Genomic DNA, 21,976 nt, shown 5'->3' with positions numbered 1-21,976 from the left:
TGCAACATGTGCTGTTACATTATCCACTTTTGTATACTCCTTGCAGATCACCAGTTACTGGTCGGGTATGGGTCATTGGGTCGACAGGATTGGAAGGTAGACACAAGCATTAGGTCGACAATGGCACAGTTGACCGTCAAAAGGACAACATAAGTTTTTCACGTTCTTGTCCTGAATTTTGACATGGCCATCATCAGAGTGCACTGTAGGCGGGATGTATTAATATACATCGCCGCCCTTCACCATGCCCCCGCTGCCCCCAAAGCATATGTACTAAAATATGTGGCTGGCATCGCGGTGCGATGACGGAGGCCCCCGCGATACCTGTACTGTGGTCTGCGGGTGATCTCTGTCACCTCCCGGCTGCCTGCTTCTCCCCTGCAGCTGGGACAGCTCAGCGTAGCTGTCCCAGGGCCCCCCTATCCAGGAGGACCTGTATGAAGGCAAGCCCAAGGGAGAGGGGGGGTCGGCGAGGCGGTGGGGTTGTGACGAAGGCGACAAAAATAAGCCCATAGGCTTCTATAGAGTATCACCACCCAAAGGTGCAGCCAGGTAATAGTACATAGGAAAATGCGGTAAAACAGGTTTTACTGTATTTTCCCCTTAGTACATCTCGCCATGCTTCAGGCACGGTGCCTCATTGCGCCCGGCACACTGTTTTATTCTCCCGCCATGCTGTAGTGGATGGTAGGGCATGAAATACCGCCTGTCGGCACATGACGGCTCAAAAAAAAAAAAAAAAAGGGAAAAAACTCATGTTGACCTTTGGTCTGTCAAAATTGATATATATGACCTAAGGCTTGTCTCGACTTTCCAACCCTGTTGAACTATTTCAGGTGTCTATCTAAGCCAGGGGTGGGGAACCTCAGGCCCGGGGGCCGTATGCGCCCCCCGTAGCCGGTCTGAGTGGCCCGCACACCCGCCTAGTGGCTTTGCTTAGAGTCAAGTACAGGGGAATTCTCGCGAGAGGTCGGTAGTTCTCACTAGATTCCTCTTAATCAACAGCAGCCAGAGACCGTCAGCCCTATTCAGCGGCTGCTGCCGGGGCGTGGGACGGCTGCAGCAGGACAATTTGTAAGATAAATTCTTACATATGGCCCCCGAAGGATTTTTTTCCCCATACAAACGGCCCTTGGCACAAAAAAGGTTCCCCACCCCCTGATCTAAGCCATGTCGACCTTCAGTTGTCGACCCAATGCATGTCGACCTAAATAGGGTAAACCGTATCCCTTACTGATCAACCTCTACAGTATATAACAGTCTGCACAATCCTCTGCCTGTGTCCAGCCTCTGGTTGTACAATACAGATAGCTAGTTGTCCAGGTGTATTTCACATTGTACATATTGAACATAGTGGGTACACACTTAACAATATGCATGATGATATTGGTAACATTGTGCATATTGTAAATGAAAATCGAATATTGTGTACCCACCTTTAGAATGTCGGTATTCTGAGTGCACATTTACACACTGGTAGTACTTCAATGCATAAACTAGTGGTTCCCACTGGCATACACTAAACTTCTGTGGCCAGCAGATAGTGGGGCTTATTCTGGTTCACTCGTAAAGGGACAATCACTCTCTAATGGACAAAACCATATGCACTGCAGGTGGGGCTGATGTAACGTGTGCAGAGAGAGTTAGATTTGGGTGGGGTTTGTACTTCAAACTGATATCTATATTGCAGTGTAAAAATAAAGCAGCCAGTATTTACCCTGCACAGAAACAATAAAACACCCAAATCTAACTCTTTCATGCACGTTACATCAGCTCCACCTGCAGTGCGTTTGGTTTTGTCCATTACAGAGTGATTGTGCTTTTGCAAGTGAACTAGAATAACCCCCAGTGTGTAAGATTGTGTTCTTCTAGTCACTGGATGTTTGATATCGTATACACAGGAGATGGAGCCCCTGTGGGCAATTTATGCTGTCCGTGATGGGAAAAAGCAACATTTCCAAGTGCCCACGCTTCACGTTACACTTTCCGACACCTCAGAACACTTTTCTTTTTCTAAATTGATCTTGTTTTTCTCCTTGTACCTTCCTGCCAGAATAAACAGAACATTTTTGTTTATATCCCTTTTACGTTACAGGGAAATAAGATTGTGTGTATGTATAACAATGCAATGTCTGAGGAATGTAATAGTTGTAAATATCAACGTGACTATAACAATATAGAGCAGTGGTGTAAAAGTCATGGCCCTCCAACTGTTGTGGAACTACACGTCCCAGCATGCCCTGCCACAGTTTTAGCAATCCACTATATAAAAACTGTGGCAGAGCATGCTGGGACATGTAGTTTCACAACAGCTGGAGGGCCATGAGTTTGACACCACTGATTTAAGCCCTGTACACATGCATCGATATTTCCCGATTTTCGATTAGATTTTGCTGTTAGAAGCAGAATCGAATCGAATCCTCAACAAATCAAATGTTTTTTGTGTCACTTCGATTGTGATCTCCATTCGATTCAATGCGCACTCCCGTTTTCACAAAATCGAACAGAAAAATCTACTGTGCAGCCAAGGCAATATCGAATTCGATCTTGTAAATCGAATGTGTACAATGTACCATGAATGTATATCGAATTCAATATCTCAAGCAAAAGTACAGATCTAATGCCAAAATCGAATGGAAAGATCTAATGCAAGATCTTTAGTCACATTTGCACAGACTGGAAAAATCATTTGGTGCTTTGTGAATTGGATCTTCGATTAAATTGCAGATGAACGATCAGATATGAATGAGGCCCTCTAACCACTTAACAATTTGTTTTGTTGCAAATATTTGACAGCTGGATTTATTGTACACATTGTACGTTCTGTATCCTGCCCCTGGAAATGTTAGCTTGTCAGTATAACAGATTTATGGCTGTAATACAGGACATTCCTAACACAATAATGAATATCTTGCACTTGGTCTTCAATCATTTGTTTCTCCTGCTCCGACTTCCAGGCATGTGGGCGCATTCCCTCACCGTGCAAGATTACCAGGATCTGATAGACAGAGGATGGAGACGGTAAGATGAGTGGGTGCAACTGTTGAATCCATCAGTGTTCATGGTCCTTTAATGTTGATGTATGTATCCAATATTCTTCCTGCATAATTACATCTTGCAGTTCCCCTCTTGCTTTCATGTAGGTATCTTTGTCTCAGTCTGGGCTCCCCACCCGTCCCACTTCCTGTCTGAGCATAGTACATCATCTTCTCTTTAGGACAGGGCTTCCTTGCAGTGATACATGACCTTTTGATAGCATTTTTATTTCTTTAAAGGGGTGGTTAAATAAAATGATTGTGGTGCTTATGTGCTACATGTATATGGAGCCTGTGTATAAATTTACATTTTTGTTTGCAATTGCTGTTTATGCACAAATATCAGTAATGTTTCCAATTGTACTTATTTTTGTTATTTTAGGAGTGGGAAGTATGTATACAAGCCTCTGATGAGCGAAACATGCTGTCCCCAGTATACGATCAGGTAAGGGGTGGGGGGGGGGGGTGTTGATCTAACGTAATCATTGCAGACAGCGAGTCCCACTAGTCGTTTGTATTTAATTTCTACGCCAGTAGTTGGTACCGGTGAGCAGTCGTGGAGGAGGCCACAGGAGAGTAAAGCCACATACACACTAGACTAAACCAGCGGTTCTTAAACTCAGTCCTGAGAACCCCCACACAGTTCACGTTTTCCAGGTCACCCAACAGGTGCACTCATTACTGACCGACACATTTTAAAAGATCCACAGGTGGAGCTAATTATTAGTGTATATGGGACTTTACTACTCTTTCACATAGGAAGCGTCTATAGCTACATGTAACCTCCCCACTTTGCATTTATTTGTTGGTGTTGACCTCACCACTTTCTCCTCTAGATATTCTTTTCTCCCCCTTGCCTACCCTTACCAAGCAGCCTTCTATGACCATGCCCTCGCTACTGACCTTGACTCTTCTGCTTCATCTGTAACCATCTTCTGCTGACTTCCTCCGCTTCAGGTTTATTCTCTCATCCTATAGCTCCACTCTCTCACTCGCTAAACCTCATGTCATCTTCACTCCAACCCTCGCTACCCACAGCTCCATCCTGCATCAATGTGCATTGTTTTGCCACTTTATCTCCAAGATAGATTTTACACCCTGACTTCTTATCACTGCACTGAATACTGTCATGTTCTCCTCACTGGCCTTCCCAGCTGCCATCTGGTTCCTCTACATTCTCTCCCCAGTTACCCTGCTACCCACAACTTTCCTCTCTCATCGCTCTATCTCTGCTCCCTCTCCCTGCAGTTACTCCATTGTCTTTCTCTCTTTCCTCCACTTTGCTCTCAGCCACCCTGTTCCTACCTACATCTTGGCCTCATTTCCTCACACAGGGTCAGATGTATCAAACTTTATATACAGTAGGAGAGTGATGAACAACCAGCCAATCAGCTACTACCTGTCATTTTTCAAAGCCGGCTTGTGATATGGCAGCCAGGAGCTGATTCGCTGGCTGTTGTTCACTGCACTTTATTACTTTCTGAAGCTTAGTACATCTGGCCCACACTCTCTTCCGGCTGAGGATTGCCGCTTTACTTTCCCCCTAATCACCACTTCCCAATCTCACATTCAAGAATTCTCTTGGGCCACACTCTGGAATTTCCTCCCTTACTCCATTAGAGTTTTATCCTGCCTCTCAGGCTTCATATGTGCCCTTCAAACAAATTTTTTTTTCTTTGGGTTTACCAGTACATCAGTACCACGACAGATTGTAAGCTCATATGAGAAGGGACACACAAAAAGAGAAAAGTTAAATAACTGCGCTATTTGAGGAAGAAATCAATATGTAATTTTTTAACCAATTTATTGATCAATAATCAGGAAATTTAAAATCGTTATAAACATGATTAATGTATACATACATTAAAAAATATACTAAAAATGGCAATACATGGCAAGCTGATGGTGCAAATTGCAAATGACTTGATAACCCCACTTGATTATGGGCAAGATTTTGGATGATGCACCCCACTTATCCTTTTGGTGTGTGGATCCTGTTGGTATTTGACTCTTTGGACACTGTAAATGAGGGGGGGAGAGAAGCAGTCAATGTCACTCACATATCTGGGATGATTCCCACTACTCCAAGCTGTTCTAGAGGTGGTCCCTGTGAGGTGGTGTGCTGTCTTCCGATCTCCTAGAATGTCCCCAGTTGAAGTTAAGGTCCGAATTTTTGGAGTCCCAGCTTCGAGGGAGGGTTACCCGGTATTTGTAATCCATAATGAGGATCGGGATGGGGGTGTAAATGCCTGAGGCGTTTCGCTGGGGGGCTCCCAGCTTTTTCAAACCTTTGCTGAAGCGTTCTGAGGGGTACTAGATCTCTCGGAATGCTTCAGCAAGATTGCTCAGCACACAGCAATGTGTCAGCACTGTGTGCTGAACTAAATGTCAGGACCAGTGTTCTCCAGTGAGAACACTTTCCCCGACACCGGCGATTATAGATTTATCTACCATGTGATAGCGATGTGCAGGGCCACGCATCACTATGGCCCCTACACACATAGAGATGTAGGTGCATTTTCCAAGCAATCTAGTCAGATTGCTTAGAAAATGCCCCTGAATAGCTACGTGTGTAGGCACCATTAGTCTGTACTAATGTATACTGCCAGTTTTATCCCTACGGACCTCTTATAAATCAAAGAAAACTATTTGATGATAAAGTAATACCCTTTCACAGCACAAAGCCAGGTCGGAGCAGCGCATTCACATTAAACCCTGGTTACCCACTATACATCGGGCGACCTGGGTTTAACACTTCTTCAGGTCGAATTGCGGAGTCACTCGAGCCGGTTTATAAGGTTTGGTGCCTTCACACCGCACCATGACCCGGGTCATTACACCAGCAACCCAGGTTATTTTGGTGATGTTAATGGGGTACAACAGTTCCATTGATGACTCACTATTGATGATCTGTTCACATTAGGAGGACCTGTGTTCTGCTAGTCAGTCACATCCATGTGCTACACCTGTGTTCTGTATCCAGAAAACATTAGTCTCTTCCAGACTAGAGACTGGAACAAACTATCCTGTGTGTAATGTGCAGGTACATATTCAAGAAAAAAACTGTCTATGCCGCTCCAGTGTGGGAACCCGCATGTTAAGGTGCCCACACACTAGAAAGATTTTTTTGGGCGATTTTCGCTAAATCGGTCGATATATCATTCGAGGTTTACCGATAATCGGTCGAAAATCGGCCGATTTCTGTCCGATGCACGCTCCCGTGGATCTTTTGCTAAATCTTCTGATCTTACGTGCTGCATGAAAGGTCCAGGACAGGCAAAAGATTTGAAGGCTAATTTATGCGCACATCTTATGATCGCAGATCTTCTAGTGTGTGGGCACCTTTAGTGGTAAACTGGTCATTTATTTCCTGCCAAATCCCTCCATATATCACCAATGAGAAGATCTCTTCCATGGTTTGGTTGTACATTTGGCTTGTTTTGCGCTTTGCCCAGACTGAAGTGATTTGGACAGCCCTAAGCTTTTGGGCACACATTTCTTCTGCTGTTAAGGTGGGCATACACACGCAGATTTATCTTCAGATCTGGCTGGTTGGAACAAAAACATGGTTATGGATGAGAGCAAATGACAGTTGACCAGTTGGGAATGCTGGAAAACTGACAAACTGTCACTCATCCATAACCATGTTTTTATTCCAACCAGCCAGATCTGAAGATAAATCTTACTAGTGTATGGGCACATTAACCTTATCATGGAGTCAAGCAATTCATTATCTAATGTTCAGGAGGATGTCAGAACTGTCTGTGGTCAAGTGTGCGGTTAACGGTGGATCTCTTGTTCCTAGGTTGTCTGCCCCAAATTATCAACCCAGCAAATCTCACAAGAAAGTCCTCAAAAGAATGCAGAAATATCTTCAGTCTGGAGAAGTATCTCATTCCAAAAACGATGGTGAGAACTAAACAAATCCTCTGCCATTCATAATGTTTTCCAATTTTGTGTCGTATATAATATGTTTCCTGGTAAGACTTCAGGATGTGTTGCTATGATTGCATAGGCTTGTTCCTGCTTGTGGTTCCTTTCTTATGATCGTTACTAGATTTTTGTAAATTCTGTTAGACCAGTGGTTCTCAAACTGTGGGTCCGGACCATCTCAGCATGGGGTCCCGACTCCATGTTGCTGACCATGAGGCTGATGACTTTTCTAATCTCAGTCAGTGATTCATAGGGCAGTATTCAATGACACAAATCGTGCTGTGCAGCGAATCCTGTTCAGGATTCGCTGCACAGTCGCCGTGTTCCGGAGGGCTGGAGCCCTTTCTGCTAGCGCTCCCTTACACACTATTCAATGAGGCAGGGGCTCGCTGCCCCTGACGGCGAATGTGAACCCCTGCGGCAGATGCCGCAGGGAGCCTGAGGACGGCGGCAGGCAGGGAGATGGAAGTCTCCCTGCCTGCCCCAGAACATATGTGGGGGGAGGTGGGCTCCCCGGGAGCCAGGCAGCACAGGCTGCCCCCCAGGAGAGCCAGCAGGGGACCAGGTATTCACTGCACCCGATCGTGCATATGTAATGATCGGGAGCAGTGAATATATGAATATCTAATGAGCGGCTCTCGGCTCCCAGGCCCCCTGCTGGCTGCTATGTGTAAAAAAAAAAAAATATATATATATTTTTTTAATTAAATATATATTCATGTGCTGTAAGCACATGAATAAAAATAGCATGCCCCTTCTCAGAATAAAATTCCTGATTTTATTTTTTTTACGCCAAATTTTAAAAAACAACAACATTATTTTAAAAGTTCACATTGCACTTCACCATGAAAAGATGGCGATTGCTACATGGTGACACACGGTGAAAATCATTTAGAAAGCAATTCGCCATCTTCTCATTGAATACACTCATGGCGAATCACATTGAAAAACCACAGCGAGTTGCGGAGAGTATCAGACAGTGAATTGTCCCTCATTCACTGTTCACCGTCGGCGAAAAGTGCACGTTGAATAGGGTGATTCACTTTCTGACACAAAAAATCACCTTCCAAAGTGAAAAAAAGCACAAATTCGCCATGAAAAATGGCAAATTGGCCTCATTGAATACTGCCCAAAGAGTCTGAATAATCTGCTGAATTGTCTGTTATGTTAGACTCCTCCCATCACTTTGTGCCTCCACAATGCTGCCATGTATGTTCTGATTACACGTGTGATGTGATGGGTTATGGTATATTCGACTCCTCCCATCACTCTGTGCCTCCACAATGCTGCCATGTGTGTGCTGTCTGCTGACTACACATGGGATGCGATGACCTTCTGTGGTAACTAGCTGGGGTCCCATAATTATTTTTATTGTCTGATGGGGTCCCAGAGCAAAATAGTTTGAGGACCCCTGTGTTAGACCATGGATGGGCAATTATTTCAGATGGGGGGGCTACTTAGTAAGTTTTTATTTTTATTACATAAGCCATCAGATATAATGTAAATTAAATGTATTTGGCATAATCATAGTGTGCACTTGTTAAATAGCCAGATGTTACTACCGCAGTAGTAGTACCGCAGTGCTGTCCGGATAGCATTAAGTGTTTGCCAAATGTGCCACATTGCTCCCAGGTTCAACCTGCTGTGTCAGTGGCATTCACAGTACTGTACATATATATCCCTGACAATGGCTTGATGTAGTTTTGTCTGCCAGAAGACTGCTCATTGGGGTGTATTCAATGCCGCGGCCAGCGAGGGGGTTAAACAACGAGGATTGCAGAAAACCAGCGATCCTTGCTGTTTAACCCCCGCGCCGGCTGCTCGCTCTATTCAATGTTCTGGGGAAATTCTCGCCATCACAGGACGGCGAGAATTCCTCAAACCAGCGAGACCCGCGGCTAATGCAGGAAACTCGCTGTATTTAGCCGCGAGTCTCGCTGGTTCAGGAGCCGCATACAACGATTTCCCCTCGCTTTAAAAAAATGGAGCGAGGGGGAATTGGCGTATGAGGGGGCTGCATTGAATACTGTCAGGGTGAGTGGTGACAGCGAGCAGGAAGCTCTGCTCGCTGTCACCACTCGCCCACAGCATTGAATACCTGCCATTGTTCCTACTGTGCCCCTCCAATAACTTTACTTTTCTGTTCAGTGATAGATAAGGAAAGGGGGTGAATCCCTGGACCACATATATTTTATCACTTGGCTGGGCAAAGCAGTGATGGCCTTTTACAATGAGAATCCATAATTAAATCTCTGTTGGTCACATTAGGCAGTAAATGCAGGGCCACAATACCCAGCATACTGATGGAGCCGGCCTTATTCATCGCCGGCGCCCACCAGATGTCCCAGATAGGGACTGGGACGCGCGTGCGTCTCACACGCACGTGCGTCCCAGTATCACGGCGGCTGGGCAGCGTCTCCCTGCGCGTCTCCGCTTCAGGGAGATGGACAGGGTTCGGAGGGGGACCGGCAGGGGAGGTAGCAGGGACCCGGGGCAAGCTCAGTTGCCACGTGGTGCGCGAGCGTCTAGTGTGTGCGCGCCCCTGGCGGGAGCCGGGAGCTGGCGATAGAATCGCCAGCCCCTGCAAGGAAGAGGGGTGCTACATAGCTATGAGGATGTCAGGCTGAGAGCCATTTATACCCCTTTCACATCTCACTTATAACCTGGGTTATAGCTGGGTTGCTGCCTGGTCAAAACGGTTTGAGGTCCCGTGTGAAAGCACCACACTGAATAACCCAGGTTTACCAATTTGGCAATTTGACCCGGGTTATAAGAAGGGTTCTCCCTCGCTACATCCCTCCAAACCCAGTTAAGATTAGTGCATCGAGGAGCTGGGTGCACAGAGGGCTGTCGTCAGACCTTTTTTGTTTTATTTCCTCGTTGATGATTTTAAAAGGAGGTCTCCATGTTGCTGCAGCCTGCCTGTACTCTCTGAGCCACAGGAAGAGACCCGACACAGCTTACTTAGATGCCAGGCCGATGGCCTCAGGATCAGCTGCCCCTGGGATCTGCCACAGATTATTAAGAAGCCTGGGAGCTTCCCGGGTGGCAGGAAGGCATGCAGTATATTGCATGCGGTCCCATTCCCTGCTCCCGGGAGGCGTATCACGTCAGATCGGGACCACACATCGGATCAAATGACAAACATCTGATCTGGCCATTAGAATCATGTGAAAAGTGGCCAAATTGTGCAAGTGTGGCCAGCTGAAGACCCCTGTCTCTAGAGAATCTTTGTTATATTGCTGTGTGTGGTCTACAGGCAGCAACGTTTCCACCATTTTGCATATCTATACATGTACCTGTTAGCCTGTCCTGTCTAAACCGGGCAGGGCAGGCATGTCGGGAACTGTCTAAGCTTTTGTCTGTGCACTAAGTAATGTACACCGCTGCCTGCTAGCTCTCTCTCATGTACACTGAAACTAATAGGTACACTGTAAAGCTATTATAAAGCTTATTATAAATGACAATGCCTTTAGTAACAAAGTCTTGTTTATTCTGCTTGTTTGTACAACTATCTGTCAAGCAGGTAAGATGAATGCTGCGAGCTGCTGCTCTGTCTGTGCACCCTATTCTAGTGGTTATGGCCATAGGCCTGTACGATTCACAGTGCTGGAGTCACATGCACTGTAGCAGGATTTAGGGGAACATCTGAGCGCCCTAACTACCAAGTACCCAACCACACGAATGCACCAGAGCGCCCCAACTCCCAAGCACTCAAATATCTCAGTCTTCCCTGCAGTAGGTAAGATCAGAAGATGCAGCTAAAGGTCTGCGGGAGTGCACATACTATTGCGATTAGGAACGATTTGCGGTAAAATCGGGCAAAAATCTGACTGATCGAACCAAATATCGCTGTAGTGTGTGGACACATTAAGTTTAGACAAACACTTTCGACAGTGTAGTTTACACAGGATGCCTTTTCTACTAAGGTCGTTTTCAGGTCAATGATCAAGATGTACAGTGTGGGGTCATGAACCACGGACCCACAGACGTTAGATTTTATAGCCTGAAGCAGTTTCAGTCTGACATGTCACTCATACCCCTTTCACACCAGCCTAAATTCCCGGGTTGGGCCTGCCACTAGCGCTGGTGTGAAGGGTTCCCGGGCCAAAATCCTAGGACCAATGTCCCGGGATTTCAACCCTGCCGAGTGTCCCCTATGGAATCAGAGGGATTTATCGGTAAGTACCAAAATCCTATTTTTTTTATTTTTTTTTAGAAAAACAAAATTCTTCCAAATTTACTAAATAAGCTTATGTTCTTTTTTTAACTCCAAAGCACAATACTTTCTCTACATGTTGCCGAGACTGTGTGTTTGTTTGTGTGTTTGTATGTCTGTGTCACATTGACCGAAAGTCGTACAGTGACATTTTGTCCTCTCGCCCAGGTATTTCAGTAGAGCCTATGGAATCTCAGGCAGACAGCCCTGTCTCTTTCAAGGTTTCCATTACAGACCACACTGAAATCTCTGGGGAGGATCTGAAACCAGTGGCAACAGAGATCGATGAAGCTGAGAATAACCGGGGAGATAACGAGATGCCATCTAACGTTGAACTTAATGAAGATAATACAGATTTAATTCAAATGAGCAAAATAAAGCCAAACACATCTTTGAAACCAGGTACGTTTTTTTTCGTCTGCCTATCCTATTAAAGATAGTGATAGTAGAAGTAAATCTATAAACTGCAGCAAGTATTTGTACTATACCGTTCTGTATCATCTGCCTGCCATAATGTAGGAAGCACTGGCCACAGTGATGTTTCTCTCCCTTATGTAATGGGCCATAGATCTCTCTTCTTGGTTGTGGATATTTAGAAAGCTCTTGGACCTGGCAATGACTAGTCTGTATATATAAATGTGTGTGCCTTCATCACAGTGAAATGGAAAGTAACAGCTCAAATATTTGAGCTTAGAAAGCCAAGGCAATGCTGGCTATACACACACCAATTGTTTTTCCCTCGGCTGCCACTAGATGGCGCGACTGAGCCATTAAATTGTTGCTCTGTTCAAGTGCGCTTGCAGTTGGGGTATTGAGGGTGATTCTGGTTTGCTCTGTAAGCTTACTGAGCACCAGGGACACCGCTCCGCCAAATACCCCCACCCCCCTGCCGATTCCCCTCAGTACCACACAAGGGGATGTGTAACGGAAACACCTACCCTCGCATGCCTCCGCTGCAGGAAAAATCTCCTGGCTTTGCAAATAAAAGTCAGTCGAGTGCAGAAAATAGAATTGACCCGATTGTTTGGTGGCTCTTATTGTGGCTATTCATATATGGCGGTGGTTCCAGATGCTTAATAGTCCGTAATGTATAGACCACTTACATCCCTCTCTAAGTACTCGAAATTTATGCAACCAAAATTCAGTATTACACCGCTAAGTGAAGGCACCTTACCGCCTTGTGCCGGTCAGCGTCTTCCCTTCCACCACGTTTGTTATTTCTGGGATTGATTTCTTTGTTTTTGGATGCAAATACAGCGGAGAAATGCTGCAGGCATGCTGTGTGTGTATACAGAGATTTTATTGGCACTGTGTAACAAGTGAAGACGTTCTTCCTGTTGTGTCTGGCTGAGCTCAGCCCCACGCACACGTCTAATATTTTAGTGTTCTAGTTCTAGTATGGCTAATCACTTTGTTATACTGTGTTATTGTTTTATTACTGATGCACAAAGATGAAATGATTCCGTACTGAATTAAGAAGAGGATTCTTCACCATTAGAGCAGTAACATTCTGAAACTCATTGCCGGTGGGGGCAGTTACAGCAACTACTGTTAATGAATTTAAATCAAAACTGGATACATTTTTGGCCTATAAGGGAATCCTATAGATATGACTTAGTCAAGTCAGTAGCTACAAATCAAATAGGTTGAACTCGATGGACTAACGTATTTTTTTTTTAACCTTAATTACAATGTTACATGCAGGGAACATCACCTGAATAATCACAGTTAGCTGACTGACTTTGTGAGCTGCGGAGGAGTGTAACTGGGTTTTACCACATACAATTGAGTGGTGCAGGCATACTGTATTTATTGTGACTGCATCAGATAATTGTCTTCCCAAAGTTACTACCTGTAGAACATAGCACCTCTCCCATTACTCCACAGGTGTACTGTTCTCAGGTAAGCTCAGTGTTAGTACTGATGGTTATGGTAATAAGCAAAAAGCATTTAGGGCTTTGTGATCCAGGAACCTGGTGCTCACTACATAACTATCAGTGTACCTATGAGTGTGGTAATCAGCATGCCACTAGTTATTATGTAAATACGTGTAAGGCAGGAAATTGGGCGGCACTCAGCCCCCTATGCAGAAATAAAAACACACAGCTTTATAAATACCAGTGCTTCTCCCCACGCTCTCCTCACAGCTTCCGATGGAGAGCCGATGACGTCTCGGGGCGACACTGTTGTCAGTTGAGATTTATCTCTGCATATGAGACTTCAGAGCCATCCAGTATCTATCGGTCTGTCTATCTGAATAATTGTATATTGGGGTGTGTTAATGTGTAAGATATACTAATTTATCACTGCTGCTTTCATAGCTGGTTTACTGTCACCGTTCTCCATGTTGGCCATTTTGAAATGCCCGCACCTCTTCTGTGTGATTTGCTTTAAAAATGTGACTACGGTGGGTGCTGCCAGTAAGTTGTCGCAGTCACTACTTCATCTTAATCCTAGTTTAACATCATTAGAACCGCTTCCGGCATGCATAGTGCCACCGTATTCCTATGAAATATTTGTACGACATACTATTTTTATATAGCACATTGTATTCTGTTGCACCTTTTATAATTGGATATAAAACAATAATTAAAAAACACTGGGCAATAATAGGCAGAGAGGTAAGGGGGCTCCGCCCCCAAATTTACAAACTACAAACTACAAACTGCAGGATGACGGGACATGCTGGATTGCCCGGCATGTCTGTCTGATTCCATGGTTTGAAAGTAAAAAATCGGTCACATCGGGCACTGTATTTCCTACCGCGGCTGACTGACTGATATTCCATCACTTGGGAAGGAATGGGGAATTGACTCCTCCCCAGGGGCGGAACGGCGATATCATGGCCAATACACTGGGAGAGACATGCATTTGATCTGTATGTGTACCCGGCATAACATTGCCAGATAAATCAATTTTTCCATATGTTAGTATCTCCATTTCCAAACTCAAAGTTTAAAATCACTTCCACCCTTCTGACCGTATGTTCCCCAGCAGAGCTGTACATTTAACATTTGTGCAGTCCAGTGACAATTTTTTGCCAATGTTGACACTAGATTCAAAACTGCACTATTTTCAAAACCGCGTATGTGTGACACCATAGAGTGAGTCCGGGGTCCTGGATCCGTAGTAATCCAAAGGGGTACCTGGGGAAGGAAATCCTGCTCCTGTGGCGACCACCCCGGCATCTGCTGTTGAAGTCGCGCTGCTCCCGGCTGCAGTGGTACCCTCTCCGCCTCCACTGTACACTAGAGACGCAGAGATCCTTCTTTCTCGGCGTCTCTACTCAGAATGATTTCTGGCCAATCAGGAGACGCCGAGGAAGAAGGATCTCTGCGTCTCTAGTGTACAGCGGAGGCGGAGCGGGTACCACTGCAGCCGGGAGCAGCGCGACTTCAACAGCAGATGCTGGGGTGGTCGCCACAGGAGCAGGTGAGTAGGATTTCCTTCCCCAGGTACCCCTTTGGATTACTACGGATCCAGGACCCCGGACTCTTCAGCCCTGGAGCCCCGGACCTCCGGACCCGGACCAGCCCCAGAACCAAGCCACCGGACCGGACCCTGTGACCTACCTACGGGATCAAGATAGGTAAGTATCAGTGTGTTGGTGTAATTTATGTATTAAACTTTTATTTTTCTAATGTGTCAGTATGTATTTATCTATTTTTTTTACTGTGGAACTACAAGACCCAGCGGGCCCTTTAATGCCCCGCAGGCTGGGACTTGTGGTTCTCCAAGTCCCAGCTTGCGGGGGAGGCTTGCTAGGACTCCTAGTTCCACAGTTTAAAACAATAGGTTTTTCATCTATTTTTTTTACACAATGATCAGCCCGGTGGCCACCGCACCAAGCTTCAGCCTGGTCAGGTAAGTCCTGGAGGGTGGGGACCCCTTTATTGGGGGGGTCCCCACTCCCCCAGGACCCCTGGCCAGGCTGACTGGTCGGTAGGGTTAATGCTTTGGCCGCGGGACCTTATATAATAAGTTTCCCCCGGCTGTGGCATTACCCTGCTGGCTGGTTGTGCCTGGGGCTGGTTCTTAAAATACGGGGACCCCTACTCATTTTGTCCCCCGTATTTTGGGAACCAGCCCTGGCCCTTGAGCCTGGGGCTGGTTTTAAAAAATCAGTGAAGCCCTATTTGTCGGGGTTTCCTGATGCTGGTTACGGCAGTGGGGGGGACCCCACGCCGATTTTTTATTTTTTTTAAACTAAATACCGTTTCAGAGGCATTCCCACTGCCTCAAAAACGGTATTTAACCGTGTAGGACTCTGCTTTTAAAACGGGTTGAAATACCGGTTATCTTTCCCACTGCAGCCTTAAAAGGTAAATTGCGCTGAAAAATCGGCAATTTACCGTTTTAGACCTGCAGTGGGAAAGGGGCATGACTGTGGCGGCCGACACCTCCTCACTGCAGCAGACAGCAAGGTAAAGGGGTGCTCGCCGGGGCCCCACCTTTAGTGTCCTGTGCTTCCCACATGTGATGCTCTGCCCGCTTCCAGTTGGAGGCTGCGGGCCGCTTGAAATGACAGCACGGGCCGCAATTGGCCCCCGGGCCTGACTTTGGACATGCCTGATATAGGAGATGGACAAAATGCTTGGAGAATAAGTACGTGTTCTGTAATTGTCGTAGCAAATATAAATTTGCTGATTTGGGTTTAAGAGAGTCTCTCGCTGTCCCCATTCTGACTGTAGATTACTCTATGATAGTAAATATTGGTGTGAATTGGCTGCTTTAGGGAACCCTATTAAATCATTCAATCAGTTTTTATTTATCTACCGACATTGTGGTACAGACCAGTCATGGTCTGAATATAGAGCACTGACCAAGGTCTTAAGAATATTTTCAAAAAGGTTTAATACACCATACAAATGGGGTTGACGTTTTCAAGACATATATTATGTACAGCCTGGCAGCAGAGTGAAGAGCAGCGTGGTGCACTATGCCTGGAACACCCCCTTAAATGGTCATACAAATTACATCAATCAACACACCTGTGCAGACCACGCTATGGTGGTTTAAAGGTATCAAACTGGTTTACCTATCGCCAAAACTGGGACATGGCCGTTTTTCAGTTGCTATAATGTCAAGTTCTGCGTACAGTGTATTGTTGTAGTGTGTCATATGTACGGCACTGCCAACCACTTGTGGCACCTTATAAATAAAATGTAATAATGATAATATACATGGATACAAGCCTATATATGTACATGTACTGGTATGTAAAATATAACAGTGAGAGCCCTGCTTATGAGGGTATACATCGGAAAGCTCTCCGGTTGTCTTAGGAACTCATGAAGTGGGTAATGGTCACATGGTCGTCTGGTAGACCTTAGTTTTTTTAAGGTAATGTGTAAAAAAATGGAAGCTGGGGAAAGTATTTCTTAAGGTGCCCATACATGTTACAATTATTGCATACAATATTGTATACAATATGCATCTCATCGCATCTCGGTTTTCCGATGAGATCTAGTACAAAAAGTACGTGCAGCACATACTTTTTGTACTAGATCTCTTCTCATCGCAAAACCGAAAATCGATGAGATGCGATATTGTATACAATATTGTATGCAATAATTGTAACGTGGGGGGGAGGCAGCGGTCACCAGCTGATCAGTGTGGATGTTGCCTTCGCTCAACTTTCGGAATATTCTGAACGACTTGTTTCTGTGTTAGACCATATTACGATTCAAAAGAAAAATCGGAATGTTTAAAGCAATACAAATAAATTGATTTATAATTTGGTTTTGCAAATGAGTATACGGATTATCATCTCTCAACAGGGAACGGTCCTGACGCAGATAAGCCCCCACGCCGGAAAGCTAAAGATATCCGTAAGGAGCGCCATCTGCAGAAACTTCGCCTTAAACAGGCCGATCAGACTTTGCCGACTGAGGAAGCAAATACCGTCCCAGCCACTGCAAAGCCCAATGTGAACAGCAACAAACCTCTAGAGGAATTTCTAAGTGTGGCAGACCCGGAGAACGCGGCACACAGACTTGAGGTATATCGCTGCTCTATATTCTTGTATGTGCTAATTGGATGCCTTCTACTTTAAAGGTACAGGTCACCTATACAAATGTTGGTTCAGCTGGTAAACCCTCTTGTTCCGCTGTGTAGTGGTGTTCGATACACCTTAACTTGTTTGGTTGGGTTTATTTTTATTTATTCCCCTACGATGATGCATGGGAAATACTTGCTTTTATTTTCATACTGCAATATGCCCTCAATTTGTCACTTTTTCAAGAGTAACTTGTATGTAGTTGATGACCATGTATCCTGTGATCCCTTGATTCTTTAGAAAAAGCGATACAATAGTATAAAGCCCAGTACACACTAGAGCAGTGGTTCTCAAACTCGGTCCTCAGGATCCCACACAGTTCTCGTTTCCCAGGTCACCTGACAGGTGCACTTATTACTCACTGACACATTGTAAAAAATCCGCAGGTGGAGCTAATTATTTTACTGTGATTCTGTGAGGAGACCTGCAAAACATGCACTGTGTGGGGTCCTGAGGACTGACTTTGAGAACTTGTGCAGTAGAGAATATAGTAAAAGATATTGCACAGAAAGGGGTTTCTGAGCGGTATCTATTACAATAGCACATCATTAACAACCCGTGCCATTGGCAGAACATGTAGGTCAATTTGGCTATATAGCCAAATGACCCGCATGTTCAGCGGGTCCTGTGATGTCACTGAACGATATTAACTATATCGGTGGCAGCAGCCGGTATCGCCTAGTGCAGAGGTAGCCAACTCCAGTCCTTGAGAGCTACCAACAGTTCACGTTTCCCAGGTCTCCTCACAGGATTACAAGAGAAGTATTTTGCTTCTCCTGTAGATCTTTTAAAATGTGTTAGTCAGTAATGAGTGCACCTGTGAGGTGAGCTGTAAAACGTGAACTGTTGGTAGCTCTCGAGGACTGAGTTGGCTACCCCTGGCCTAGTGTGTATGGGGCTTTAGATTTTAATGTCTAAATCTTTTGAACTTGTTCACTGCGTTTGTCACTAGGTGGCGATATAGTACCACCACAGAGTCTCACTATTTTTTTCCCCCAGGTCTTCAAGACAATCAATTGCTGGTTAACTTTTCTCCTGCCACTACTCAGTTATTTTGTGATTGTTGATTATGCAGCCCCTGCTTTTAAGATAACAAACACGTTTTCCCCCCCCCCCCCCTCTTAATTTGCAAATCCCTTACAAAAAATACAGGGATGGTACATACACAAAAATCTGATGTCAATTTATTTTAAAGTTGGCAGAATTTAGAGTTGGAGTGCAGCACCGTATATTCCACTTAATCTGCAGTGTGCACGTTCTAGGGGTATGGGGATAAGCAGAATAATGTTGGGAAGGGGATTACATTCCTAGTAACATTGTTCTGCATCTTCCAGTGCTTTGTACTGCCAGCCAAGTCCGTTACAGCCCACAACTATATATGGTAATCCATGATCTCATCTGGGAATTGTCTGCAGTTCTGCTAATGCTAATTTATTCGTCATAGCCAACAGATAAGACTTCATTCTTTTCTTCTTCTTCTTCTTTAAACAAATTCTCCATGGATCGCTTATGAACCTAATTGTCTGCCAAGTTTATTTCAATGTGCACGTCCGCTTCCGGATCATTGGAAGTTGCCGCATAATAATCACCTTGCAACGATGTTTGCAGATAGGGTAAAACATTTGTTAATTCACTACAGAGTCCGCCTTGCTTCCACTGCACAACCACCCCTTCCATTCATTTAAAAATGTTTACATTTGCCTCAAAGATATATTGCTCACTTTAATATATAAATTAGGCAATCTGGACAGCGATGAGATATTAAGTCTGATTTATTGCAATTATTGTGATCACAGTTGCATATTTTTTGTCCATTTGAGAAGGCAAATTCCTTCTCAAATGGACAAAACCATGTGCACTGCAGTTGGGGCAGATGTAACTTTTGAAGAGAGAATTAGATTTGCGTGAGGTTTTACTTCAATAGAGTGAGATCTATATTGCAGTGTAAAAATAAAGCAGCCAGTATTTACCCTGCACAGAAACAAAATAACTCACCGAAATCTAACTCTCTCTGCACATGTTACATCTGGCCCCCTGCAGTGCACATGGTTTTGTCCATTTGAGAAGGAATTTGCCTTTGCGAGTGAACCAGAATAAGGGCCTTTGTCCTAAATATGCAACTGTGATCACAATAATTGCAATAAATCAGACTTAATATCTCATCACTGTCCAGATTGCCTAATTTATATATTTGCCTTTGCGAATGAACCAGAATAAGGGCCAAAATGTAATGCCGCCCAAGTTCTGAGGCAGTGCGGGATGTCCTCTTTACTCGGACGTTTTTTTAAAGGCGAATTAACCATGCCTTGTAAGTTAATTCCCCTTTTAAAAAACACCCAAGTTCAGCGGACAACCCGCACTGCCGCCGAACTCGGCCAGCATTACATTTCGCCCTTAGTATTCATTCTAGCACCCTCACAAGGTCTGGTTGCATATCAGTGCTGAAATAAAGACCACAGAATGCTGAAAGCACCACAGCAGAGAGCGACACCCCAGGCAGGGAGGAGGAACTGCACGTTTTTTGGAAGATTCAGGGTGCTAGAATGAACACTACATATTCCATAGGAGGGAAGGACAAAGTGCGACCCATGGAAAGTCTGTGGTTGACTTTGCCTTACTAGCATTTCATAGCTGGAGAAACTTATTGTATAGAATCAGCTGTGAAGTGTAACCACTGCCACCACCATTCATGCTACCAAGGGGTGGCTTGTATAGCCCTGCATCTTGTGTTTCCAATCCATGCACCTATAAATTGGCAACATAGTCATGTGACATCACAGAAAAGTATTTACACATTTATTAATTAACCCTTTCTATAACCTTTCTTTCCTTTACAGCATCTTCAGGTAACTGTGACTGGTTGTGTTGTTGGACAGGTGGTATTACTTTTAGACTTGTTATATGAGACGGTTTCCATTTGTTTCGACTTGAATATATCATCTAAAAGGATGAAATGCTGGAAAAATCAACCTTTTTATTCATCAAATAAGGTGGATAATTTTCCGTTTAGCTTTAGCTCATAGCAAAGTAAGCATTGAGAGAGTTTATGAACTGCCCGGCGGCTGGCATGTGAACAAGCAGTAACTGTGGTGGTTACAGGACTTAGCTTCTAACCAATGTTTCCCAAGTTCACCATCATGTTGGTAGTAACTGTTTCCAACACGTTTCAAACCTCCTGTGCAGTATTTATCTTGATTCATAGGTAAAATATTACGGGTTTAATTTCTTAAGGTTTAGCTGCATCAGGTATTTGCCAAGCCTGCGGAATGTTAGGAAACAGAAGTGATGTCCTGCCTCCTTCTGTGCGGACTCGGGCAGTACCGTGATCGGGTTGTGTGGGTGCCATAACGCTTGTTTCATTTATTTATTTTCTACTCCTTTAAAGGTGAGACTTGTGAGGTCTTCTCCTCCCAGCCCTCAGTTCAAAGCGACGTTTCAGGAGTCCTACCAAGTGTATAAACGTTATCAGACGACCATTCATAAGGACCCACCTGACAAGCCAACCATAAGCCAGGTCAGAAGGCAAGAGAAGGCCTTTCCAAACACTTGGAGCAGACACCTGATCTCCTACACAGATTAGGGTTAGAACAACCGAGATGACACGGTTTCTGTTAGTAGGAAGGATAAATAAATAACAACTGTTTCAGGGACTCGTGCAGGCACTAGTGATGGTTTCAGGTTTATACAGCACTGCCAGAACCTCGTTCATTCACAAGACCTGGATAGTCTGGGATTCCAGGTGTCTTATTTTGTTCCAGAAACACTGATACATTATGTGATGTACTTGTCATCGCTTCAGCTACCATATTGCGTTTCTGATCTAATCCTGAAGCGTACACAAGCCTGCTGTTTCTAGGGCTAGTGGTTCATTGCATGCAAACAAGAATTGGTGCTAATTAGGATGGCCAATCCCGCAATCAGGATCAGCGGGATCCTGGTATTTAGCCCCAAAATGTCCGGGATTTCAATTTTGGGATTAGACTGTGCATGCACAGTCTAATGGCGGACAGGGCCTGAGTACCCGCTTAAGTGCTGCCCGGCTGTTCCCGACCCGGCCTGCGCAGTGTAATTCATTCATAGGTCACGCTGCGCAGGCCATAGCACTGCACCACCAGCGACGGAACCCGCTCGCCTGCGGGCCTCTCCCGGACGCACGTGTCATACCCGCCGCCTGCCTCCCTCTGCCTATCCCCAAAAGTAAGTGTCAGTGTGGGGCACAGGGGCAGTTTTCTTTTAGGGATGCCAATCCCAGGATACCGGGAATCCCGGGGTTGGCATCCCTAGTGCTAATCAAGTTAGAAATTAAAGTTCTCTGTGTTCTGCTGAAATGGGCAGTACACATCTGTGGTTAATTACTGATTTGATGTATCAAGCAGTGTAAAGACTGGAGAAGTTTCCCATAGCAGCCAATCAGGTTTGCGGTAGAATTTATTAAGTACATCCTATAAGATCATTGGTTGCAATAGCCAACTTCTCCACTTATATCTCTGGCACTTTCACACTAAACCCAGGTCACCCAGTATACATAGGGCGACCTGGGTTTAGCCCTTCTTATAACCCGGGTGGAATTGCCGGGTTGGTCAACCTGGGTTGTAATGTTTTGGTGCTTTCACACCGCACCTCAACCCAGCAGTAACCCGTGTTGAAGGTGTGGTGTGAAAGGGGTATGAGTTACTTATACCCCTTTCACTTCGCCCTGTACACATGGAGCGACTGAGCAGTGTCGCTCAG

General features: G+C 45.0%; 1 protein-coding gene across 3 annotated transcripts in view; it reads left to right on the top strand.

The window, feature by feature from the left end:
- The window catches only part of ATE1 (arginyltransferase 1), a 75,502-nt gene that overhangs the window by 758 nt on the left and 52,768 nt on the right, over positions 1–21,976 (top strand). For 2 of the 3 annotated variants that reach the window (XM_083149180.1, XM_083149178.1), the window contains exons 2-6: positions 2,958–3,021; positions 3,418–3,480; positions 6,841–6,944; positions 11,356–11,589; positions 16,968–17,188. In XM_083149180.1, the coding sequence (XP_083005306.1) occupies positions 2,958–3,021; positions 3,418–3,480; positions 6,841–6,944; positions 11,356–11,589; positions 16,968–17,188 (686 nt within the window). Of the gene's footprint in view, positions 1–2,957; positions 3,022–3,417; positions 3,481–6,840; positions 6,945–11,355; positions 11,590–16,967; positions 17,189–20,630; positions 20,760–21,976 lie in introns of all 3 variants that reach the window. The other variant, XM_083149179.1, reaches the window with a different exon arrangement.

The sequence above is a fragment of the Crinia signifera genome, chromosome 6 (genome assembly GCF_055691185.1).
Source record: "Crinia signifera chromosome 6, ASM5569118v1, whole genome shotgun sequence".
Classification (NCBI taxonomy): domain Eukaryota; kingdom Metazoa; phylum Chordata; class Amphibia; order Anura; family Myobatrachidae; genus Crinia; species Crinia signifera.
This window is presented reverse-complemented; position numbering and strand designations above follow the sequence as displayed.